This window comes from Cryptotermes secundus, unplaced genomic scaffold (assembly GCF_002891405.2).
Source record: "Cryptotermes secundus unplaced genomic scaffold, Csec_1.0 scaffold854, whole genome shotgun sequence".
Taxonomy (NCBI): Eukaryota; Metazoa; Arthropoda; class Insecta; order Blattodea; family Kalotermitidae; genus Cryptotermes; species Cryptotermes secundus.
Genome location: NW_019727108.1, coordinates 359,151 through 386,762, shown reverse-complemented (window position 1 = coordinate 386,762; position 27,612 = coordinate 359,151). Strand labels below are relative to the sequence as shown.

The 27,612-nt window shown below is 40.7% G+C and overlaps 1 protein-coding gene across 3 annotated transcripts; it reads right to left on the bottom strand.

Annotated features, from left to right (window-relative positions):
- Positions 1-281: 281 nt before the first annotated feature.
- Positions 282-27,590, bottom strand: LOC111864502 (chromobox protein homolog 1). 3 transcript variants are annotated; one of them, XM_023851786.2, is made up of 7 exons: positions 27,487-27,590; positions 26,843-26,961; positions 26,556-26,718; positions 16,733-16,810; positions 10,445-10,616; positions 8,971-9,068; positions 282-5,625 (listed from the first exon to the last, which is right to left on the bottom strand). In XM_023851786.2, the coding sequence occupies exons 2-7, from the start codon at positions 26,850-26,852 to the stop codon at positions 5,472-5,474; spliced, it is 675 nt and encodes a 224-aa protein (XP_023707554.1). In that variant the 5' UTR covers positions 26,853-26,961; positions 27,487-27,590; the 3' UTR covers positions 282-5,471. The 3 variants fall into 3 exon arrangements, with proteins under 3 accessions (XP_023707554.1, XP_023707555.1, XP_023707556.1); XM_023851787.2 differs by lacking the exon at positions 27,487-27,590 and adding an exon at positions 27,381-27,464; XM_023851788.2 differs by lacking the exon at positions 16,733-16,810.
- Positions 27,591-27,612: the final 22 nt, after the last annotated feature.

Here is a 27,612-nt window from a genome sequence, read left to right as displayed (position 1 = left end):
GTTATTAACCTGTGCACAAAAAAATCACAAATAATATGTCTGAACACAAGTTTGGAAAAATGTGTGATCACAAGTGACACTAAGATGCTAGCAGAATGAGTGCTAAACACAGACTGATGTAGCAAGCGCACAATCCGGGACTTCCCCTCTTGTCGCTCGTTAAGCAAGTCTTTTTTTACAATTTGTTTTGCTTGTTATGCGAATTACTCGTTATGAGAGGTGCTCGTTAAGCAAAGTTCCACTGTACTGGAAAGGATGTGGACAGAAGATGTAATCACCTATTTTAATGACATTTAATATGCAGAAATAAAAGCCACAAAAATCTGAGGCAGAGCAGCCAGGATCTCCTGACTATGAACTACCTAACCACAACACTCGATAAAACAATGTATAGATTATCTGCATGTTATTGCCACAGGCAATCGCTACTGATGATAATGTGTAACATTCAAGGGTACATAGGAACTGAGATTCTCACAGCAGTGGTTATGAAGAATACTCAACTTCCACAATATGCCATGCGGCCTGCAGAAAGTAAACCGACATTTCAGAGGAACATATCACTCTCATCCCCAGGGTCACAGAATAAGCCAAGCAAGAAACCAGCAAGAAAGCAGGTGGAAAACTCTGAACAGATGCCACATCAAAGCATCCCTCTTTGTTGCCTTGAAAATGATGCATGTCGCCTGTTTTCATGCGGGTCTCTTGCTTGGCTTGTTCTTCGACCCTGAAGATGGAGGCGATATATTCCTCTGAAATGTCAACCGACTTTCAATGAACTAGATGGCGTTATATCCAAGACAACAATTTTTCAATAAGTGGTAGAATTCTAAAAATAAGAGTGTCAAAACAATATGGCACACAGTTTCAGACTGTGGGATATGAGCATGAACCACGATAGGACACTGCTCTGGTTGTTATTTGAAACAGAGAATTCAATGACAAAAAGCACACAACTTAACCCTTATTTGCATTCTCTTTCAAATTAAAATATATAAGTAACACATTCTTAGCAGCAGAATTTAATGGGAAAATAAAGATCTTTTTCCTTAATGTTTTCTGGGCGCAGTAAACAAAGTTTTTTACCTTGCTTCAGATTAGATATACTATGGATCTGCAAGAATTCTCCCCACAGTAAAAACGTTTTGTTACATCATTTTATGATATTTTGAATAACATAACAAATGTCACATAACAGACGTACCACTGTTGTCACTGTCAAAGATATACAAACAATGTTGATTATAATTCTTTTTCACTCATACTAAATAGGAGCTTTATGGTTTGTGCTCTTCACCACATAAAATTGATGAAGATGGGTAAGCACTCATAGGTAAGTTTATAAAGGTACATAAAATATGTCAGAAAACCTAGGATATGGAGTCATTCAGGACAGCGGTTCTCAACTTTTGTCAGACCATGGCCCAGTAAATTCTTTTTTCTATAAAAGGAGGTCCCGATACCAGGCCGTGGCCCAGCGGCTGAGAAACACTGATTTAGGAAACTTAGAACAAGATGGTAGAATACTCAAATGAATCATTAGAGGATACAATGTGGATTGGATTCATTTGGTTCAGAATATGAACCAGCTTTTGTGAACATAGTAATGTACCTTCGGGTTGACCTCCAAAATTACCATATCTGAATCACTCACTTTCTCTCGTGAAGCTGCCCAAAGTGTGGCGCAAGGGTGTACTGGAGAGTTAGCTGCTGAAGCAGTAACTGTAGGAAGCATCAAGGCTGGCATGGGCCGAGACAAGTTACAATATCAGGTACATATGACACACAACAAAAAAAAAATGAAACTGTAAATTTATTGACAGAAACTTGAGTTAATCTTAATTTCACTGGTTTGTTTCTTTTAATATTGTGACGTGATTACATGGTCTGCTGCAAGGCAATGGTTAGGTAGACATATTTCCATAATAATGGATATACATGCAACAATAAGTGACATTGATGGAAACAGTGTTCTTTATGCTTTAAGTGCCGAGGCTAAATAGCAGACTGATGAGATGAGTTTGTCATGAGTTGAGAGTCACAGCTCGAAAGCTGGACAATTGGTTAACTCTGAAACAGTCACCAGCCAGTATGGAAGTGAACGCAGAAGCTGAGGAATCTACACAGTTGGCATCTGTAACCTAGCAACAGCTAGTGAAGACAAACTGAAAAGACTTAATGTGTGTTGTAGTGATGCAGTGTGTGAATTCATTAGACTATTATCATCATTTGTAGTTATGAGTTATAGGCGCCTAGTAATTCCAATTACCAACCCAAACCGTGTGTCAAGTCACTGACATGTGACAATATATACTGTAACATGTTTGGGAGTACATACTTCCATAGTAACGCAATAACAGCGGGCCGTTGCGTATGAATTGCAGAATCAATGAAGGAGTGTCTCCCCAGAGATGAACAACAGAAGGCCCGTTGAGTAACAACAGATGAGACAAAACATGTTACCAGTGTATAAACAGCGTTCCCAAAGCAACGGATTGCCGAACACGTGAGATCGAACCTTGGCGAGGGGTGTCCTCTACTGAGTCCGCAGAACACCTACATAAGCCGAGAGCCACAGACAGCAACAACACAGTTGGAACCTAGTCGCCATACTATACAGCTGAAAGACAGCCACTGCAGAATACAGGTGAAGTGATAACAATTGTAAAGAGTGTAAGAGTGAGTATCCAATAAAGATTCGCCAAATTCGAGACCCACGTACAGTTATTTGTCACGTGACACACCCAACACGTGACAACTGGTGTCAAAAGTTGGCTCAGTTTGAAGTCTGAAGCGAATTTGGAAGAATTATTGGTCTAACACCACATCGAGTGCCATAACACCACACGAGCTAGAATGGACTCACAGCAGATGATGGAACTCCTGAAAAAGATGAAGACCGGCCACAAAAAACTACTAGCCAAACTGGAGGATGACAGACAGGCCGAAATGAAAGCATGGTGAGAAGAGATGGCTGCCATGACAGACAAATGGGGGAACGACAACCATGATGAAACATTGGCCTGCCAAGACATGGAGGCACGTCGAGATGAGAAGAAGTCAGCCTCACCGGGCAGGAAACCTGAGGCTGCGCAGAAAGAAGAGGTACCCGTAGTAGACGCCGAAGTAATGCCGCTCACAGAACCGAAGAAGAAAAGGCGTAGGGACCGAAAACTGGCTGCAGAGCGCCGCCACCAGAAAGAGAAGGATTCGACACGGTGAAATTGTAAACCCCAGAAGAAATTGGCCATCGCCTGCAGAGGGATGAGCCACCGTGCAACAGTGGCATGACGCAAGAGAGACATTGTAAAGTAGTACTTTACCCAGGAAAAGTGTCACCCACAGAGAGAACTGGTAGATTCTAGAAATAGAACGACCCACTGTGCAAGAGTGGCACGGGGTAAGGATAATGCCGTCGGGAAAGTTCATGCTGGGGACAATGTGGTATGAGGAACATGGAGAGGATGGACGCTCGGAAGAGACAATTGGCCATCGCCTGCAGAGGGATGAGCCACCGTGCAACAGTGGCATGACGCAAGAGAGACATTGTAAAGTAGTACTTTACCCAGGAAAAGTGTCACCCACAGAGAGAACTGGTAGATTCTAGAAATAGAACGACCCACTGTGCAAGAGTGGCACGGGGTAAGGATAATGCCGTCGGGAAAGTTCATGCTGGGGACAATGTGGTATGAGGAACATGGAGAGGATGGACGCTCGGAAGACACAATGGGCGCAACCGCAATGTAACAAGAGGAACAAGGATCGAGCCCTACAGAAAAATGACTGGATGAGGCCGCGAAGCGAATTACCGAATCTCCTGTCCCACCAAAAATGTCAAGAATTGGACACTGTGGAGATGTCGACCCCCTCCAAAGCGGAAGAAAGGAAACGGCCCATATGGAAGGAACCGGTAAGGTAGAAGTACCGACCTCCCCCGTAAGGGCGAACGAAGAAAGATTAAAAGTGAAGAATGAATGTGAGCCAATGGGACCAACAACCGCTGGACCCTGGAAGTGCTCAGGGCGAACACTCTGGAAGAAGGGGTGGCAGATGGAAGGAAGGCAAAACACAGAGAGCTACAGACAGCAACAACACAGTTGCAACCTAGTCGCCATACTATACAGTTGAAAGATAGCCACCGCAGAATACAGTTTAAGTGATAACAATTGTAAAGAGTGTAACAGTGAGTATCCAATAAAGATTTGCCAAATCCGAGACACACGTAAAGTTATTTGTCGTGTAACACACCCAACACGTGACAATATAATGGTCAAGAAAATTCATCCTCCTAAAAACCACAAATGACAGCAGCACCCTGTACATGTAACACAAATTTACATTAAGAGCTTAGTGTACATCACTCTGACAGGCAAACACGAAACAACTGTAAGGGAAAGGAAAAAGAAATTGGTGGGAAGACACTACACATACTTTCTCAAACACAACTGCCCTTATGGTAAATTAGGTTTAGATAAAATCACTACTTCCTGTTTAGGCCCCTAGTGCATGTATCAATCTTTTCCTGAAGGTACCATATATGCAGTTTTTTTTAGGGATATGGTCTCCATAAATTATTAAAATTAAATCAAAATCATAAGAACTGTCTTTGAGAAAATCACCATTTTGTTCTGGGCGAGGGGCATCTGAAGGGTTCACACTTTTGGAGTTTTGAATGTCCACATTTACCAGGCAGTGACCTATGATAAACTCAAAAATACCGAGTATGAATGTCAGCCACTTCAGGCACTAGCGATGTGCATATCCATTCATATATACAGACAGCATTCCAAAAACCACTTTTCTGTAGTCAAGGAAGCTCAAAATAGGTAACTATGTCAACACATATGGATCGATTTGTTTCACAATAGTAGCACTTACTTATATATATTCTCACATGATTTTAGTGACTATATATGGGGTTTGGATTGGTAATCGGATTTACTGAACTCTTACAGATCTGTGCCTACAAGTAATTATGTTTCATTAATTCAAACACACTGCATTTAATTCACTAGAGAACTTGAAGTCTTTTCAGCCTGCTGTGTCTTCACCAGTCTTCTGGTAATGGCTTCCAATGGCTGACATCCCCCTTCGTCTGAAGTCCCGGACTCAGTTACAGAAACTCTCGACTGACTTCCAGGCTGGCAACCATCTCATACCAACTTCCTACTCTTCTCATAATCATCTCAAGACTCTTCTCTTATGGCTGCTGGTCCTTGTTTTATAGCCTCAGCAAGGACTGCACAGAGAACACCACTTCCAACAGCTATTGTTGCAGGTATGTCTGTTGTAGCCATTACCTAACAACAGCTGATGCATAGCTCCTTATTTCGAGGTCGTTGCCTAGCAATGGCTCTACATCCCAGAATATACTATGAATATAAGAAAGTAAAGATAGAAATTTTAACTAAAGTGAGTCAGAAGAGTAAACAAACTAGTTACAAGTTAAATGTAAATGAATGATGTCACATTCATTCAGTGGAATCCTTCCCTGCTGTCGCTTCATCTTCATCATGACTTGAAGTGTGCCATGTAAGTCGTTCCTCATAAAACTGAATGACGATCTGTGGGCAGCGGCCATTGGCTTGCCTTGCAGGTACCAAGTCAGCTTCATCTGTTCCTTTCCTGCAAGCAAACAAGCTGATGCATACAGAGAAAACAAAGCATATGTTCATGCAGACTGCAAGCCAAAGTTATATAAAGATAGCAGATTCTTCTCAATTATGACAAGGTTTCACATATGAGAATGACACTAAGAAATAAAAATTACATTCATGAAGAGGCACATGGTGGCATGGTTGGTTGGGCCATTGTGCTGCAGGCCTAACTACTGCACGGGCAAGCAGTATTACAGCTGGTACCTCCAAAGACTGCATAACAATTAAATCAAATACTAGTTGGTAGTGGTTACTGTTTGTTCTTTTTATGTTGCATTTTAGTGTTTTAGTTACGAAGTAACGAGTGGCCATGGCATTGAAAAAAAAAAAAAGGTAAGGTGAAGATTATTCAGGAGTGAAAAATAAACCAACTGTTGCAAAACGAAATTGTGAAGTGTTTTGTGATCCTCCGTCATCGTTAAGTAATATTAATTTTACAGTAAGTTTGAATTCTTGAAGATGAAAATTGGTTTGGAGCACATTTCAAGAAACAAAAGAACTCTTATCAAATGAACAAGCTTCTCCCTATGTGGCGCCAGGCTAGAATACCTCCACTGCAGCTGTTAGTAGGCAACAAAGAGGGAAACTGGAGCCTGAGGGCATAACTGGGCCACCCTGTCACTGGGGAACATAAATACATGAACCCACCTGGTTGGAGGGTTGGATGGAAGGCTGATGACCTTGCTCTGTAAATATCAGTCACAAAATCCAAAGAAGTGAAAGCTGGATAGTCTGACTGAAGACAAATCTGGTCGAATCTTCTAAGGCTCTGGCTCAAGAAGGGTTGTTTTGCCAATGACGATGAACAATAAGGACCAGCGCCTTATTACTGACTTTTCATTCCTGTATGCATGACAGCGGGGTATGTGTACCAAAAATCTTCCTGGGGGTAAGGTTTGCTGGCACATGAGGCTCACAATGTCACCACCATCTGAGCCAACTGTCTTGAAAATGTGGGAGCCTCAACATCTCACAACACAATAGACCTTCATGGACTGTTTCAGAGATAGCTTTGCCTTTGGGTGGCAGTGTAGTTGGTTGAGGCACTATGCTACAAGCTGGAAGGTCATGGGACCAAATCCTGATGAGGTCAATGCAGTTTTCAATTGATCTAATCCTTCCAGCCACACTAAAGCCATGGGGTCAACTAAGCCTCTAATATGAGTACCAGGAATCTTCCTGGGGGGTATAGGGTAACCAGCACATTAGGCTGACAACCTTACCAACATCTATGAGACGAATGTCTAGAAGATGTGGGAGCCTTGACCTCACACACACCTATGCACAGGGTCAGCTTTATCGCTTTTTTTTACATACTAGGTGGTTCAAATATGACCGGGACTGATTTTTTTGTAAAGAAGCCGCACTGCGCAGCAGCTGTGCGATCTTGAGAGAGTGAAGCCACAACCTCCACCCTCCCTCCTGTTTGGGTTAGAACCTGTTCAGTCCTGTCTGGAAGTTGCTAGAGTGATGAGTGAACAGAAGGTACCGCAGAGCGTGGAACAACGCATTGTGATCAAATTCCTCGTTGGAGAAAATGTCCCATCCACCGAAATTCACCACAGACTCTCCAACAGTATGGGGAAGAGTGTCTCTCACGGACCCTAGTGTTTGAGTGGTGTAAGTGCTTCAGAGAGGGCAGAGAGCATGTGGAGAATGAACCACATGATCGTAGGCCTCGAACATCTGTCACCAAGCCAAACACTGATCATGCAGACGCACTTATTCGTGAGAAGAAGCGCATCACTATCAAGGAACTTGGAGCAATGCTGTCCATCAGTGTTGCTGGTGTAGAAGACATCATGAAATACCACCTGCACTATCGCAAGGTGAATGCACGGTGGGTACCACACACTTTGAAGGACATGAACAAAATGGTGCGCATGCAAGTTGCCAGTCGTCTCCTACAGCAGTTTGAAGACGAGGGTGATGCATTTTTGAAGTCTATAGTGACCACCAATGAAACGTGGGTGCACTACTTCATTCCCGAGTCCCAGCAATCACCACGCGAGTGGCGGCATACCAGTTCTCCCAAACCCAAGAGAGCGTGGAGGAGCCGTTCAGCAGGAAAAGTGATGGCAACGTTCTTCTGGGACTGGCAGGGGGTTATCCATATAGACTTTCTGACAGATGCCAGAACAGTCAATGCAGCTTGTTACTCAGACCTCCTGGCAACAGACGTGAAGGAAAAGACCCAATCCAAGCAGAAGACAGGTGGAAAGTGGGTAGCCTTTCCTTCAAGACAATGCACGCCCCCATACAGCCAAAACAACAATGGAAACCCTCCGGAAATTGAAATGGAACCTTCTGACACATCCGCCGTACAGTCCCAATTTGGCACCAAGTGATTTCTACCTGTTCGGAAGGCTCAAATCAGACTTGCAAGGCATGCTGTTTGTGGACGACGCCATCATTCAGAATGTTTGGGAGTGGATAGGCCACCAACCACAAAACTTTTTTGAAAAGGGCATCAGGATGCTTCCAAAACGTTGGAAAAAATGTATTGACTCTGGAGGAGAGTACGTCGAAGACTGACATGTGCAAGTAAGTGTTTGGCATTTTGGGGGGGGGGAAATTAGTCCTGGTCATATTTGAACCACCTTGTATATCAGGTCCATCCATTACTGACGATATAATCCCCTTTCCATGAAACAATGAATAACTGCCTGATGATTCTATGCCATCTCACCTGACCTTCGACCAAACCTACGTATACAGGTAATTCTCCTTATACACCCCTTCGTTTTGATTTCATTAGTGTGTTACATGAAGCATCAATGTCCTTTCAGTGAGCAAGATAGATGCTGACAGCAATCACCAGCGAGCTGTGTGGGCAGTTTCCTTGACTCATCCCACAGTATTTACTGTCATGTTCTTTCCTGCTCGCCTTCATGGTACTCTGTTCTTTCAGTGCATTTACTGTTTTATACGTTTCTGAAATATGCAGCTTCTTTTAAGAAATGGAACTGCCCTGCATATGATGAAAGTTGCCTGTCCTTTGCCAATTCTTTTGCTCCTGAGTTCAATGAACCCATGCTACACAAATTCTAGTTCAAAATCGCACATCCTTTCCCACTGCTCCAGTCATGCCAAAGTACCAAAGCTCTGTATAACATTTTGTTAACATGCCATGTTTCTCATGATAAATGTTGTTAGCTCTCATCCAACCTCCAAGTTAAGGACCACACTTGGTTGGTGTCTGTTACTACTTATTCAAGATATTTGGAGTTATCCTCCATATGTGAAGGCCATTTCCTCAATCCACAACTTAAGAAGAACCATTCCATTTATTTCAATTAAAATCATGACATACCATTTCATAAGAAACATGAGTTCTCCGCTTGAGTCAGTTGCTCCAATAATTTTTTCTGGTTCCAACCCACGGTCAAATCCTCTTGGCTTATTATCTTCCTACAAAGCAGGAAAGTTACAGTTTACATAAAATATTATTAGCAGCACCATGACAGAAACTCTTATACATCTCTTAAAACATTTCCAAAAGGACTATTGCAAGTAGAGCAGAATCCCATCTTAATATTTCTCAATTCAAGGCTTTCTCTCATATACTCTTCAATTAAAATGAAGCCAAGTCATTAACCTCTGTATCAAAGATTTTCCTCAGTTCAATGCCTAAATCCACTGGTCCCAGAAGGAACCTAAGCAGGGATTTCCCTTGATTCAGAATAAAATACACTTCCACCATATTTTGTGAATACTCATTTATATGCTTAATGAGGTATAAAATACAATGTTCTCTATTTGGGTATGGTTTTCAATTTTAATGCAATATTAATGATTTAGGTTCAGTTTCTAAGTTCTGTTAAGATGCCTCATTGATCAAAGTTGGTACAACCTCAGCCATCTGCCTTTAGCTCAAGCATTTAAGAGCACACACACAATGTACTATACCTAATACCATGAACCGATTCTGTGAAAACACAACATTACACAGAACTGTGAATTTGAAAGGTACAGTGTTATAAATAGAAGTTCCTGGCTGGTCATAATTCAAAATAAAACAGCTCAAAACCAGTCATTTGAAGATCAGACACTACAGCAAAATGTAATGGTAATAAAAGCACAAGAAATTCATTAAACATTAGATTTAAAGAAAATACAGACTCAAACGGATGAGGGGAGGAAGAATATCTAGTTTTCTCATGTACTTCAAACAATGGAGGGAGTTATAACAGTTCAGTTAGTTTTACAAAGTGCCACAGCAGTGAACTTCCACTGCCATTGTATAATCACATGTACGTAAAAAAAGTACCATAGTTGGCTGAGGCAGTATGGTACAAGCTGTAAGATCGTGGGTTCGAGTCTCGATGAGGTGGATATTTGTCAATTAACCTAATCCTCCCAGCCACACTATGGCCCTGGGGTCAACCCAGCCTCTGACAGAAATGAGTACGAGGAATCTCCCTGGGGGGGTAAAGGGTGGCCAGCGCATTATGCTGACAACCTCACCACTACCTGTGAGCCAAATGTCTTGAGAAAATGTGGGAGCCTTGACGTCTCACAGCCCTAGTGGCCTTCACGGCCTGTTATAGAGATAGCGTTACCTTTTTTTATTTAACTGAAAATGATGATAAACACCAATATAAAAATAGACATCTCATGGCAGACTATTACAAAATCAAGGCTGTTTTTGTATTCAGCGAGGGATGATCTCTGACTGCTCCAGGGTATGTACTATTTCCCTTCACCTGGTATTATACAAATGTGAATGATCGTGACCAGACTGGTGCAAAATGAACACTTAAAAAATTGCAAATGAAGTTAGTTACCTCTACATGTTTTTTCTTGCTGGCAGCAGGTTTCTTGTCATCAACAGGAGTTCCAGGCTTCCGCTTTCGTTCATCCTTCTTTGCCGCTTCCTTCTTCTTTCTATTCTCCTCATACTCTGAAATCAGGTCTGGACAATCGAGATTCTCCTCAGGCTCCCAGGTATTATCTTCACTGTTTGGAAACAACACATGATCTATGGGTACCGTAACGGTTCCAGCATTTCTACTTTAAATAAAAATGTACTGTACCGTCAATAACAAGAGAGTGTCTTGCATCTCCCCATTCTTTAACCAATGACTGACATAAAGTGCACTGTTTTCTACAATGTGATGCCATGCAGTCTGGTAGAAGTTCACTGATGTTCCAGGGGAACATACTGGCTCTAAGTTCAGGGTCAAAAAGAAAGCTTGCAAGCAATGAGTATAGACTTGCTGGGAAACTTCTACAAGACTACATGGAGTAACAACCCAGAAAACAGTACTCTTCATTGCCACTACTGTGAGAACCTCAAGTCTAACAGTATTACAGGTGCTGTCCCTTCTGGAACATAACACCACGCAAAGGTAAAACTCTCCATGTTTACTTAATTAAGCATCATGCCATGAAGTTGTATGGAGTGAGAGGAGGTGTAGCTCCACTATTCTTGATCTTGGCTCTGGAGAGAGGTGAGTGATCAGCTCCACACCCTGCTTACTTTACCCCCAGGGTGAGAGATCCCATTATCCATTGGATAGGAAGCTGTGTGAGTCCCAGAGGTGGTTTGGACATTATGGAAAGGAGAAAATCCCTTGCCCCTGCCACAAATCAAAATATGGCAGTCCAGCCCATAGCCCACTGCTATACTGACTGAGCTATCCGAGCTCTCATAAAACACCAGTATTCTGCTGAAAGTAAGATGAGGTCTTGGGAGGGCTGAAGAGCAAACCAAGCAAGAAACCAGCATAAAGCAGGCACAAAGCAAAGCACCAACAGCAACTTGCTTCATGCTGATTTATTGTGACATATTCCTCCAGAACATCAGTTGACTTTCAGTGGACTACATACCATTACACAGAGAAATTGGAACTCTTCATAACAACTACTGTGAGAACCTTACCTCCAACAAGAGTGTTGGTTCTGACTACTTATCACCAAACCCTTCTTTTGTAATTTAACTCACAACAGCAAAAGCATGGCAAACTTTTACATGTCTTTCCAGATATATCAAGTGTGTGGGATTCTTGAATCTTCAAATACAGCTCTGTGACATAACAGTGTGCGATAAACAAACTACCCTATGGAAGTGGTGCCCAACGTTCTGCAATAGTGATAGTACAGCAAGAGTAAAATACTCACAATACTAAAATGTACAGATAGTCATTAAGTCATTACTAGAAGTTGTTAAAGACAAAGTACACTTTATATATGGTGATTTATGAAGGAACAATTTTTCTGTAAGTTTGTTATCTAATGACACAGTCAGTATTCAGACTATACAACACTGATGAAAAAATGATTAATGAAGGTGGAGCTGTTGACAGAATGATATCTAGCAGGGGAGGGGGCTGCAGTACTCAAGAGAAAACCTGACCCAGTACATATGTCCTCCATAAATCCCATATGACCTGACCTGGAACCAAACCCCGACTACTGTAGTCAGAAGCTGGTGACTAATCGCTTAAGTTACATAAACAATCTTGTATTGTGGATGAATATATGTTTCATGGGAGGAAAAATGTATGCAAATACAATTAGCAAACCAGAATGAAAACTGCAATGGCTTTCCTATCCTCGCAGCCACATTTTCCCCAGTTCTTAGCTTTATCCTTACCCACTTGAACTACATTTCCCTCCATTCTATTCTGAGGCCAAATGAACAATTAACTGAAACAGGCAAATGAGAAAAACTACCAGGAACAGTCGAAGGAGTCTAATGGGGCAACAAGGATTTTTTTGTGAAGGGTAGTGAGAAAATTTGCTAACACACTTCAGTTTCAGCTCTTCAAGACTATTTTTATTAATGACCACTTAAATCTCTGAAGCTCTGAAAGTTGTGAGGAATATTTATATATGGTTATAAAGAAAATTTCTTAATCTTTACAATGATCCATTTCATGTTTCTCTAAGCGCATTTTTAGAAATATTACTAAAGAAACAGCTTGCAAACATGCAGGATGTATGGCTATGGGACCAATAAGCATAACAAAATTTGATCACAATGTAACACCGTGAGACAAATTTTACTTTAAGGTGTGTTGATTTTCCACGGAATGACCCAAATGTACTATGCACTCAGAAACTGTCCTGGCTAGCTAGACAAATATAAACCATGAAGAACAGTCAATGCAAAGCAATAAAGTGGCACTCCAAACTTAATATGAATAACTTTATAACTGGTACAGATTTCAGTGAAAGTAATATTACCAATCCTATAGTTATTAAATTCTCCTTTTGAAAAAACATGCGTGCAATTCAGGAAGCTGTAACTGTGTGTCACATTAATTCATCTGCGTGTATTGATGATACATTACATCCTGTTCTAGACATTGTGATTTTAAATAGCCAAGCTCTAAAAATGCAAAATATTATTCAAAGATCAAAGTCATATAAGCAGTAGGAAGCATGTCCAATGACCTCTCCTACATACTGGAACTGAAGAGGTTCATGGTAGCATAACTGTTACAGTGCTGAGGGAGGATGTATTTCCATACCAAGCCTGTCATGAAGCTAAACAGTCAGCTACCCCACTACCACTGCTGGCACATAATGGGTAACAACCAAATGAGGATTTCTCTAAGAGTCAGTGGGATGTTATTATTCTATTATTGCTCACAATAGGGGGCTGTGGGTGCCCTACAGCTGAGGCCCATATCTGTTGCTTGGCAATGACAGGGACGTTTCTGGCCTCAGCAGTTCAGTGCAGTACAGTTTTATGATGTTTCTGTCATTCAGACAAGGATAACGAACTGGTTCAATCACTGGCCCATTTCTAAAGTCATTTACCAATATCTATCAGTTCAAAATAATACCAAATGACCCGATTGGGAACAGACAAGAGGCAGAAAACAGATAGTCCACTTCAACCTCCAGCAGAGCATTTTTCTGATTGGTTTTCACCCAAGCTTCATGATAAATAGGACGGACTTGTCTTGTGAGATGTGATGCAGTGTGATCTGATAAATGTTCGCCAATGTTTCAGAGAAACTTACTGCCGCCATCTTCAGGGTACACAGCGCCACATTCTAGAAGACAGTGATCTTTATAATCTCTGCCATGAAAGCCTCAAGTCTCATATAATAATCCTTTACAGGTGGGAAACTCCATGCAATACCCACTCAAAAAGTAATCTTCAACCTTAGACAGTGGCAGCAGGTTATTGTGAAATGTTAGTAAATATCTACCAGACTACATGGTGTCACATTCCAGTAAGACAGTAATCTTCATACTCACAACAATGATAACCTCAAAACTGAAATTAATTTTGAGTAACTACAGAACTCACATATACACCTTGAAATCATAAGATTAATGCACAGAAAGAAGATGTTTACAAATATCTCCAAAAAGAATGAAATATAAAGTGCAGCAATATCCATCGAACCACTTAGACAATACTGAGAAGAACAAACATCATCAAAGCTTGAAAAGCATATGCTATGCTACCAGCCAAATGAAATCTCATTCACCTGCTGGGAGCGGGGCAGGGTGCGGAAGAAAGAAAATCATCATCATCGTTCACCACTACTAACCTTTCAACAGTGGGGAAGAAAAGATAGTTTACACACCATCATTTGGGTATCCCTGAAATTTGGTATCAACAAAATAGCACCGAAACTTGCACGACAATTTTTTAAAAGTGTCTGTGAATTGTGCATTATATTTATATAGACATTTAAACCATCTCTGACTGTCCTTTATCCAGCCACTAATTGGCAGAATCAGCTGAAAAAAGTATCACCAGCTATGAGAAAAACTAAAGAAAATCCATTAATATTAAATGCTATTGTAAATATCTGCTCGCCAGGATGCAAAACCAACTCACCTCATGGTGAGCACATGACCATTATTTTTCAAGCACAGGGATCATGTACAACTGCACTGCAGTTAACTTTTGAGAGCTATGCAGCAATTCAAAGCTAAATCTTTGTTTGAAAAGAATTTGTGGACATGTGAAGCATTTTATTATTCTGAATGATATCACTGACAAATTTAACTGTTCAGTCAGCATACAAATTTGACAGCCAGACATATAAGGACTTTCCTGAGTAAGAACATGAAACTCTAGCTCATATTCTTCACTATAAGAACATGTTAGATACTGTGCATTACCTGAGGTATACACAATCATTAGGCAGTTGGCTCTCCTCCTGTCCTCAGGTGACTGTCATTATACAGATGGATTTATCCTTCAGTTATTTAATGGGGTCAGTACTGATACTACATAGCATCAAGACAGGATTTTATTATTTATTTTAATATGGTGGGTAATGGTTTGGACAGAACCAAGAACCTTTTGAATACAAGACTAGTGTGCTAACCATAACAACTGATATCAAAATAAAACAAGAAATTCTGGGAAGAACTAATCACCTGATTTCCTTTCCTCCTATCCAATGGGTACTGGGTTCTCTTTTTCCAGGGGTAAAGTGGCAGGTGCATGAAGCTGACCACTCACCTCCAGTGCTGAGGTCAAGAAAATGTTGATCTATACATCCACTCCCCCATATGCCTTCATTGAGTAGTGCTTAATTAGTTACGCACAGGGACAACTTTACTTTTACTTGACAGGACAGGGGCAACACAGGAAACGTGACATCTAGCAGTTCTTCTATAGTTACATATATGAATTGCCATGGGAATGTGTATAACAAGCCATTGGTGGTGGGGAGCATGATGACACACAAACAGAAAGGTGATCAAACAAGCATTTTATTTTTTATAAATAAGGAAACTACACTAAAAAGAGGCTGTGCCATAGCTCAGGCGGTTAGTCGCCGGCTTCCCACTGTGGCGGCCTGGGTTCGAGCCCAGGTCAGGTCATGTGGGATTTGTGGTGGAGATAGTGACAATGGGGCAGGTTTTCTCCAAGTATTTCGGTTTACCCTGCCAATTCTCATTCCACCCATTCATCACCTATCATTCAGGGCTACTATAATGCAAAAATTGGTGGTCAATGTAAGTTCACTCAGTCTCAACCCAACCCAAAAAATCTACAAAAATATGTCTGTATAATGCTAACAAGTCACTTATAAATGGGAATTAGTACAGTGAACTTTGAAAATATCACATATACCAACTATATACCTACAGGCTGGGAAAAAGAAGGCTACATCAGCAACATAACCTGGCTCACATTTGCACAAATGTGACTCAGAGACCAGAACATGTTATTCTCAAAGTATCTATCAGCCACTGGTTAAACTTGACATGAAATTCTGCTCCAGCCTAAGGTCACACAGTCTCAGCACTTCCTGACTGGATTCTGAACGTAAGGTCACAGTGCCAGCACTCCCATCATAACAAATTTCATGACCTTCCTCAACCCCTCCAGTAAATTCCAGGACAGTACCTGCAGTGCTACAACAGCAACACTCCTTATTTGTATTTGGAGGACAGGGGGGTCTCTCTGTGATTTTCATCAGCCTGTTCTAAGACATGCCAGGATATTACACACAGGTCACTACCACACAATTCAAAATTCTTATTCACTATTCATGATTAATTTTCCACTTATTTTGCCACTAAGAACACTGGAACACTGCTGACAAAATAACCTAAGAATATTCATCATTCCACAGTGGCACCTACAGAAAGGGGTACTTATATATTACCAGGAGACCTAATAACTTTAAAACTTGTCAGTATGTTAGTGCAGGCATTGAAAATCTGTACTTCATCTCCAACAGGTACAAGCAAGAGTTATTTTGCTCTGTTAATTATTTGGAAATGAATGAAACAGAGATATGCCAAGATCTGGAAAAAGAGGCAACCAAGTTTTCAATGATATGAAATTCTGCCTAACGAATGTAAGTGCAAGATGAAACATGAATGTGTGTTGGCAAGTGACTTCAGAATAATCAGCTCTCCTTCATCATGACTGTTCATTTTGTACATGGGCAGACTCATGAGCAAACCTGATTGAAGCAAATTACAGACTCCCTATGCATGTACCAAAATGGTGATAAATTTTGAAGTTATTTGGGTCACCTCTTAATAAGTACCAAAAAAATCATTATAAAGTTATACAAATTACATTCTGAGTGCCAGTTTACTGTAATGCATCACCACCTCTCATGGCTCAAACTCACTCAGCTAGGTGTGCGTGTCTCTGATGGCGGAAGGTTTTCCAGTTTTCTCGATCAAAGTCCTCACTGCGGCGACTTATTCTGTGGGCAATTACCACTATGATCTTAAAATAAAACATAAACTGTATCTAATAGAAGACACAGGGCACCAAAACTATTCTTGAAAACTATCTGCAATGCATTAAAATGTTCTTGGGCAATCACTTGTGTCGATGTCGAATTAAAAAGTAACCTTGGTCGACACTGATGCTGGAAACCGACAGAATCTTTGAAGTGTTACTTTTCAGGTCAACACTGACAAAGCAGATCGCCTAAAAAGCCCTGAAAGCTTCAAATCTTATGTTTCTAAAATGCATTTCACAGCATGTGATTATGAGCTAAAACTTTTATTTTAAACATTTCAATACACAGTAAGAAAGAGATTTGTTGACATAAAAAGGCAAAATATTCAGGAAATGATGAGAGGAAGAAGCTCATTAACAGTTTGATGTACTGGAAGGAGGAATATATAAATGCATAAGGAACAAGAGGAGTGTAATAACAGCAGAAAACTCAAAATGAAAGTTGTTACAAGCAACAATGAGAAGGGGATTTGTTCCATTTGTAGCACACAAGAATTTCTGCCTATACAGATTTCATTTAAACATATTTTAATTACTTACTTATTTACTAATGGAGCTGAGACCTTCTTGAGGAGCCGCCAATTCTGTAGCTACTCATGAATTTCCCAGCATTTTATGGAACCCAAAGGTTCATTACCGTTCACAAGAGCCCTCCACTGGTCCCTATCCTCAGCCAGATCAATCCAATCCAAACCATCCCATCCCATCTCTCACAGATCCATTTTAATATTGTCCACCCACCTATGCCTTGGTCTTCCCAGTGATCTCTTTCCATCTGGCATTCCCACCAATATCCTATACGCATTCCTCATCATCCCCATTCGTGCTACATGCCCTGCCCACCTCATCCTCCTTGACGTGATCATTTTTATTATTCTTGGAGAAGAGTAAAAGTTATGAAGCTCCTAATTATGCAGTTTTCTCCAACCTCCTGTCACTTCATCTCTCTTCAGTCCAAATATTCTCAACACCCTCAGTCTATGTTCCTCCCTTAATGTTAGAGACCAAGTTTCACACCCATACAGAAACACAGGCAAAATTATAGTTCTGTTCATTCTAATTTTTATGTTTTTGGACAGCAGATGACAAGACAAAAGGTTCTGGACTGAATGGCAGCAAGCATTACCAGAGTTCAATCACCTCTTACATTTCTTACTGAATCAGGTTTTGATTTGTTACTGTCATTCCAAAATATGTGAACTGTGCCACATTATCAAAACATCTGTTACCTATGTTTATGTCATGATTTTGTCTTACATTTTGGTGATGAGACATCAACATATACTTAGTTTTTTCTGTGTTTACTTTTAGACCAACCTCCTTACTTGTGTCCATTAAAGTTTGTGTTTTTTTTTGTGGTACCTATATTATCAGCCAGTAGATTCACATCAGCACAGAACAACCACTGATGTGTCCTGTTTAATTTCAGTCCCACCTGGTTTTCCTGGCCCTTCCTAATAGCATATCTAAAGTAAAGCTGAAAAGGACTGACGATAAAGACCATTATTTTAGACCATTCTTGATAGGAAATTTATCAGACAAATGTTTACCTATATGGACTTTACTAAAAGTTTTGTTTAAACACATTTTAATCAGCCTTACCAGTTCCATGGTTATCCCAAACTCTGTCAGAATACTGTACAATACTTCCCTCCTAACTGAATCATAAGCTTTCTTGAAGTCTATGAATAGCTGATGTACTGTCTCATTGTACTCCCATTTTTTCTCCAATATCTGACAAATGCAAAAGATCTGATATGTAGTTGATATGTTACATTGAAACCCACACTGATGATCCCTAATAATTTCATGTATATACGGACTTAACCTTGAGAGAATACTGGATAAAATTTTGTGTGAAGTTGATAGCAGTGATATCCCCCGATAATTACTACAGTCAGTTTTATCACCCAAACATATTTTAATCAGCAAAACTAATTTCATGGTTGTGCCAATCTTGGTGAAAATATCCTCAACAGAAATACAGAGATATGGGCATGCACCCATGTGCATTTGTATAAGCATACAATAGCCAAATCCAAACAGATACATCGTAAAGTGTGCATTTAGAAAACATGTACTCACTGAAGTACATCTTTCCATCCTTACAATGATCTGTCTTCTTCTGAAGCCATCAACACACACACACATACACATAAGCACAAACACATACACCCATTACTTGGACTTACTCAAAAAGTGATCGTATTTTTTCTGGACAACTAATTAGTAAAAATATTCACATCTTTCTGTGTTTAAATTCTTCACTCTTTGTTACATCCCGTAACCACTTCTATTTACAATAACTTAATTTTAATAAAGTGAAAATTTGATCATCAAATCGATGAAAACTACTGATCAATCCTCACACCATAAGCTTTCTTTTCCATGGCACTGCATATATAATGAGATTTATTATCTCTTGACATCTGGCAAGAATGAATGACGAGGCTCCATGGCACTGCTAATTTGTCACTGTACACAGCAAGCAGCGGCATTTGCACACTCACAGAACCGACTACATAGGAATCAAATTGAACTGAAGCACTCAACAACACCTCATTTTCTGTCGGAGCTGTTGGGCAATTTGTTTTATTGCAACCTAATGGCAGCTCACATTGATCATTTATTACTATTACATTAGTATTACATTTATTACTATTACATTTAGTAAATTACAAAAGCAGTGTCAAAATTAATGGGCTGTGCATTCTAAGTGATAATCACGAGTAGATTTATACTGGAACACCCACTTGCTGTCGGGTATGTAAGCTGTCGTAGCATAAGATAGGCATGATCTACTCTGCAAAGCCTGTACTGACAGAGAACTTATTTGTAGTGCTAAAGGATTTTCAATAACATGCTATATGTGTGAAATGTACAACTGATGAAAGGCCAAGCATATTCAAAAGAGACAAACCCATCTTCTCATCAGAGAGGATGTTACATAAGGACTATCACTGCAAGAATTCAGTTGGGGGAAAAAAAATCTCTGGTTGTGGGTCTCAAGGGGCTTGATGCTAAAACAAACTGATTGGCATTGAACCACCAGTTGTAAACTAACTCTGCCTTTGACTGTCAGGTATGAAAACCTACATCAGCCAGTTCTGCATGGTAAAGGATAATATAGCTTCTTTTCCCTACTAGAAACTTGAGCTCAACTGTAGTAGAAATCTGCCAAATCTAGTTTGCTATGTGGTTCTGATGTATCCAGGTTTCATCCATGTAAAACACTGATCAGTTAGCACCAAACTCCACATAATGAGGCACTGTTGGGAAAAAAAAACTTCAATCTTGCTGCAATGTCACCTTACTTGGTGAAAAATTTAGTAACTGGAAGCCTAGATGCTTCAGTAGTCCCACAGTGAAGAAAACTGAACCATTATACAGAATTTTTTTTCCCTTACAGCAACAGGAAGTAGGGAATTCACTGTGTCATAACATTCAAAAACATCTTTTTGGAAGACTAGGTCTGTCACTCTTTATGGATTGTTTGTGTGTTTTCTGGGCAACCAAAACAACTTCTCCATATACGTTTCCCTTATTTGCCTCCCTGCAAATGGCCAAAACAGTCAACTTGCTTAAACAACAGTTTTTGGCTGTTAGGTCTTGGCACTTAGAGAAATCCAGCCGTTGTTTTTCAAACACATATTCTTTTACACATATTAAAAAAACTCCATGGTCTGTAGTCCACAAGCAAACTACACTGTTCAAGCGACCGCTGCTTGTCGGTGAAGTTAGTGCCAACTTTTGAGGATAGAGGGCGTCACCTGGTCAGCACAACAGATCCCCAAGGCCGTTAATCTTGGTTTTCTAGACCCGAGCAGCTATATCCTTGAAACAGCTCCTCAATAATCCTCACGAGGTTGAGGGGACCCTGTTCCAGACCCACTACTTCTCAGAAGGTGGAGGTGAGTGGTCAGTTTCACACCCTTGCCGCTTTACCCCCAGGAAAAAGCCCCGGTACCCATTGCATAGGATGCTGGGTGGGCCCAGAGCAGGTCTGCACATGGAGAAATTTTTTGACCATACGGGACTTGAGCTTCGACCCCTCCATTGTCCAGCCCGTGGCCAGTCCCAATACCAGCTAATACTATCCTGGCTCCACAAAGTATGGATAAGATAAATGAAGACCAAAAGAAAAACACACTCACTTTTGATCCAAGTAATGTAATTTATATTACTCTTGTCCAAGTATAATTAGAATGATCAAGAAGAGGATGAGATGGGCAGGGTATGTATCACGAAGAGGAATGCATATAGGATATTGGTTAGAAAGCAAGAAGGAAACAGACCATTGGGAAGACCAAGATGTAGGTGGGTGGATAATATTAAAATGTATCTTAGAGAGATACGATGGGATGGTATGGATTAAATTGATCTGGCTCAGGATATGGCCCAGTGGTGCGCTCTTGTGACCATGGTAATGAACCTTTGGGTTCCATAAAATACTGGGAAGTTCTTGAGTAGCTGCACAACTGGCAGCTTCTCAGGAAGGGCTCAGCTCCATAAGTGAGCAAGTGAATGAAGTAAGAACAGTGTTTCAACAATGAAGCATGGTATAACAAAAGAAGCATCCATTGTTTCTGGTCCTGTTTGAAACATGTTACTGTAATCATATCAGTGCAGACTTGCATCATTCGCTTCTCACTGTCTACAAAAAAAAAACTCTTTCAACATTATTCTGACACAGCAAAAGCACAAAAGTTGTACAAAAATAAAAAATACACATATTAAAATAGAATATATGAATCACAAATGGCTAAATTAAGGGCTACAGGTTTTCACCTCACATAACCATGTATCAACAACACATTCAAAAAGAGAAAACCCAGGAACCACAAATCACTATTCATGACATACACCATTTCATAACTCCGATCCTTTTGATAGGTTATGATTACCTGCACACCAAAGAGGATATTATATTCCTTTCTATTCTATTAAACTGGTTGATCTCGCAGCAACATTCTAGGGATCTATTTGGTAGGTGCTCAATTTGAAGCTCAGTCAGGCCATTGCCTATCCTGAGGGTTTTCATTGTCTTTCTTAGGCCCTCCCTGGCAAATGCTAGAAGAGTGTCTTGATGAAACCACGATCACTTTTCCCAGATCCTTCCCAATTCAGCAATCATCCTATCATCTAGCCTCAATACTGACAGAAGTGAATAATCAACTATGCTCCATTCTATTCAAGTCTTCAAATGTGACCGGTTCTTTATGTACTCTGTGGGTAAAGTTGTCCCTGTGCTTAACTAATTAAGCACTATACCATGAAGGTGTATGGGGGAGTGGATGTATAGATAAACGTTTTCTTGATCTCGGCACTGGTTGGAAGTGAGTGGTCAGCTTCGTGCCCAAGGGGAAAGAGCCTCTGGTACCCATTGGATAGGATGCTGGGTGCACCCGAGAGGCGGTCTGGACAATGTGGAGAAGAGAAAATTCTTGATCCTACTGGTTGACCAGCCCATAGCCAGTCTTTACGACTACACTAACCTGGCTCTTATTTACTCTGAGATTAATCCATTTTGAACATCCACCACAAAAAGATCTAAATTATGACAGGTTGCGGAAGCTAAGAAGAGTTTTCTAATACTTCAGTAACAGCCACTCCGCACTGCAGTACCCAAAAGAAATTTTTTCTGAGAACAATACAATTATGTCCTTTTGGGTAAGAGGACCTTTGACAGTACATCCTAAAAATACACATTCTTATGTATCGAACATGATATTTAGTCTTCTACTGACTATTCATTCAATGATAAGATTTTGGAGAACTTGCACTCAATTTTATACAGCATATATCAATGGAACCCGCTAAAAATATGTGTAATTCTTAAAAATAATGTATGTGGTCCACTACTGTACCTCACCATGGTTGGACATAAACACAAAGAACACTATCAGCTGACTGATCACAAGAACAATTACGTAATGATTCGCGGTAATGAGCTGCACATTTATAATGGCAGCAGACTCTGTTTACCATTTATGCATTATTCACTGTACAGATAAACAAATCAAAGCTCTGTTCTAGGGACGAAACAGCAGTGAGGATAACATATTCATATCAAGGGGGCAGCAGGGAGCTGACTGTTGCTTCAGTCTACCTTCCATACGACTCGGATGAACCACCACCAACCAAGGAAATGAGGGACATCATAGACTACTGCTATAGCAGGAAAAGGAAACTCATCATTGGATGTGATGCCAACGCGCACCACATCTTGTGGGGGAGCACCGACACTAACCCAAGGGGAGAGAGCCTTATGGAATTTCTGGTGAGTTCGAACCTGAATATTCTAAACCATGGTAACAAACCTACCTTTGTGGTTTGCAATAGGAAGGCGGTTATTGATTTGACACTAGGAACAAATAACATAGGAAACCTGGTAAGTAATTTGCATGTATCTGATCAGCTGTCTTTATCAGACCACAGATACATATGCTTTCAAATAGGTAACATAACAACACAACAAGTTACCTTCAGGAATCCCAGAACCAATTGGGAGTCATACAAGGACGACCTAAAGGTGAACCTGGAGATTATTTCACGAAGCATATGCACGATAAGGGACATGGATCGATCTCTTGACCAGTTGCAATGGGCCGTCATCTTATCCTATTATCATAATTGTCCAGCCAAGACGACTCGCTTACCAAAGAATGCATCTTGGTGGAATAAAAAGCTGTGTGTGCTAAGAGTTAAAACAAGAAAGCTACTTAAAATAGCAAAATGGACAGGGCAGTGGGACACACCTACAAGGAATCCCTCACCTGTTACAATAGAGATAAGGAGAGCCAAACAATCCTCATGGAGGAGGTTCTGCCAGGAGATCAATGATGTACCCGGCAGTACCAGACTAATGAGGGTCATGGCAAAACAAGTGACCAATAAGGTCAGCTCTATCAAGCTGCCTGATGGCACGTATAACCAAACTGGACAAGGAACATTGAAGGAACTGTTCAGAGTTCAATTCCCAAATTCAAAGTTGATTGATGATTCAGGTGATGAGTGGGGCCAGCAGAACCTGGACGTATGTGGACACATAATGAACAAGGGAGACTGGAACCTAGCTGGTAAGATAATCAGTCAATCAAACATCAGATCGGTGTTACGTACCTTCATACCATTTAAGTCTGCAGGAGCAAACGGTATTGTACCGGCACTTCTGCAGAAAGGGGAAATACATTTAGTCCCACACCTATGCCTCATATTTAGAGCCTGCATGGCACATGCAGCCTGGAGGCAAGTTAAAGTGACATTTATTCTGAGGCCCGGGAAACTTGATTATACCAAGGCTAAAGCTTATCGTCCTATTAGCCTGTCATCTTTCCTCTTGAAAACGATGCAGAAAGTGGTAGACAGACATATTAAGGACAGTGCACTGAAAATTCATTCTCTGCACCCAAACCAACATGCTTACCAAATATGTAAATCTACTGAAACTGCATTGCATAATGTAGTAACACACAGAGAGAATGCTATTGAACACAAGGATATTGCCCTTGGAGCATTCCTTGATGTAGAGGGAGCCTTCGACAGAACCTCCTTTGATACAATAAAACAGGCTGCTGAAAGGCATAGCATTGAGCCCACAATATGCAGATGGAACTGTGCCATGCTGGAAAGCAGGAATATAAGCGCTACATTGTCTGGAGTCTCTCTGAGAGCGTCTGCGGCGAGAGGGCATTCTTTCCCTTCTCCTGTGGAGCCTGGTCATGGATGATCTTTGGGAGCTCAACAGTACAGGCCACTTTACAGTAGGATATGCCAATGATATAGCAATCCTAATTAATAGGAAATTCCCACACACTGTATCAGAGGACTTACAAACAGCCCTGTATACAGCTCAAGAGTACGGGCCACTTCACAGTAGGATATGCCGATGATATAGCAATCCTAATTAATGGGAAATTCCTGCACACTGTATCAGAGGTCTTACAAACAGCCCTGCACACAGTTCAACAGTGGTGCGAAAGGACCCACTTGTCTATCAATCCAAACAAGATGGTGACTGTACCCTTTACTAGGAAGAGGGATATAAAGGGGCTCAAAGAACCAATCCTCTTCAGTAAAGTGACCCAGCTATCCAGTGAAGTCAAGTACATTGGATTAACATTAGACAAGGGGCTGACATGGAAACAGGGGCTGGATAAGGCTATTAACAAGGCCTATAAAGCTTTCTGGACATGCAGAGGCATGTTTGGGAAGATTTGGGGACTGACACCAAAGGTGGTAATTGGATATACACTGCTGTAGTAAGACCCATAATCACCTATGCCACCGCTATATGGTGGCCTAGAGTCAAACTCAAAACAAGTTAGGCAGAACTTAGAAAACTGCAAAGAACAGCCTGCTTGGGAATTATGGGAGCAATGAGCACAGCTCGAACACCTGCAATGGAAATCCTACTAGGACTCCCTTCACTGCATTTGCAGATGGAAGCAGAGGCCAAGTTAGGAAAGTACAGATTACGTTGCAATGATCAATGGAGACCTAATTCCGAAGGTTTTAAACAAATGCATACACGATTCAGGACATGAAAAAAGAACCCATCCTACAGATGGGATCTGATAAAATGCTACCAAAACATGTTTATGATAGACCCTTCATGATCAGATTTCCTGATAGAAGTGAATGGAAATGGGGTTTCAACCCTATAGAAAGGGGGGACTAATCTGGTATACAGATGATTCAAAGACAAACAAAGGCACTGAAGCTGGAGTGTACTGTGATGGAACGAGGCGGAAGCATACCTTCAGCCTCGGTCAGAACACAACAGTATTCCAGGCAGAGCTGTATGCCATTAAGGCATTCACAGTTGAGAATTTAGATAGAATCCATAGAAATAGAACATCTACATCCTATCAGACAGTCAAGCTGCAATTAAAGCACTTGGTAAACACCAAATCACTTCAAAATTGGTTTGGGACTGCCACCAATTCCTCATACGACTGGCCAGACATAACAGAGTACAACTGATATGGTTGCCAGGTCATGAAGGTATTGTAGGGAATGAAACTGCAGATCAACTGGCAAGAACAGGATCTGAACAGCCGTTCATAGGACCTGAACCAGCTTGTGGCATCTCAATTGGAGTTGCCAAAAAAGCAATCAGGGACTGGACTGATAGAAATCATAAAAAATACTGGGAATTTATAATTGGACTCAGACTGGCAAAGGTTTCATAGCAGGATTCTCTGCCAGAAGAATGAAGGATCTGTTGAGATTAAACAGAGATCAACTAATATGGGTGGTAGGATTACTTACCAGACACTACCACCTGAAAGGACACCTTTTCAAGTTGGGACTGACAGATAACCCAACTTGTGAAACGTGCCCACAAGAAAACGAATCAGCTGCATACATCCTGTGCGATTGTGAGGCCATAGCTTATTTAAGATTGTCACTTGAGTCAATTTTTCACGAAACCAAGTGACTTTTATGATGGCCCCATAAGCAGGGTCCTACACTTTATTAAAAGTGTAGGATTAATTAAGGGTTAATCGGGGGAAACACAATAGATCATTGAAGGTCGTAGTGCGGGGGGGGGGGGTTTTTATGGCCCACCCCTTACATACATACATAAACAAATCATAAACAGAATGCCACGACTGTCAGACAAACCATTATAAATACTCCAAATAGACCACAGCAATCAAAACAGGTACAGTACTTGAAAAAAATAAGTTCTAACTCACTTGGAATAGCCTTTCCACTTGAGCAAGTATTCTACTCTGCCATTTCGAATCCTCCTGTCCAGAACCTTCTCCACTGAATATTCTTCCTCTCCTTCTTCGCCTTCTGCCCCTGGTGTTGCATCTTTGTCCTTTGTCTTGCGACTCATACTGCTCGGGCCTTCCACTAACACGATATATTTAAATTACTTTACATACATGGGTTAAATACTATTTAATATACAATTCAAACCACAAAATACAAAAGTAATTCAAGCATTCCACTTAACTGTTTACAACATTCAACTTACATTTTGACATTATGGTGAGGTTGGTACTGTATCAACACAGATCTGATACAATGTTATGTAATCAAAGTCACTCAGCAATACAAGGAATTATCAAGTAATCTATTGCTTATTTACAGCGTCTGCAAAATAAAAGAACAGTTCCTTTTAAAGCTCTACATGCTTTTAAATTGCTGTTAAAAGTATGAACATTTAATTACGGCATTACTGATATTTGTTTTAAATTACTAAAAATCGTATGCCAGTAAAGACATCAAAAATGTCGATAATGTGCTTCCGTAGTGCAGTGTAAGATCTGGGGATGGGGCCACCTATGTAACAAGGGGTGGGTGCAGGACGGTGCCTACATATACCAGAATTTAACGAAGGTCCATTCGTTTTGTGAAACATCAATGGATATTTGGAAATACAAGTTTACCACATTTACAATACATGTCTTCCTGGCTGCAAAATGCCCATGCAGTTAACACAATAAAATTCGGGGTTTTCAACAGAAGAATTTTGGAAATTGAATCGTCTGAGGCCCAAAGAACACACATACGTCTTTCATGTTCAACAGTCAGATCCGAAAATATTCTTCTTCGTAACATAGCCAGCTGCTTAGTTGTGAGTGATAAATACACACACAGACTGTATTCTGTTCATACCTGCCAGAAGTGCCGTGCTACATAACACCTAACATACGATAACAACCAATGAAACAAGAAACGCTTCGACGCTCCTCATTGCCTAAGTCCTTGGCGGCTTGGCGGGCTCGGAATGCCGGGTAATAA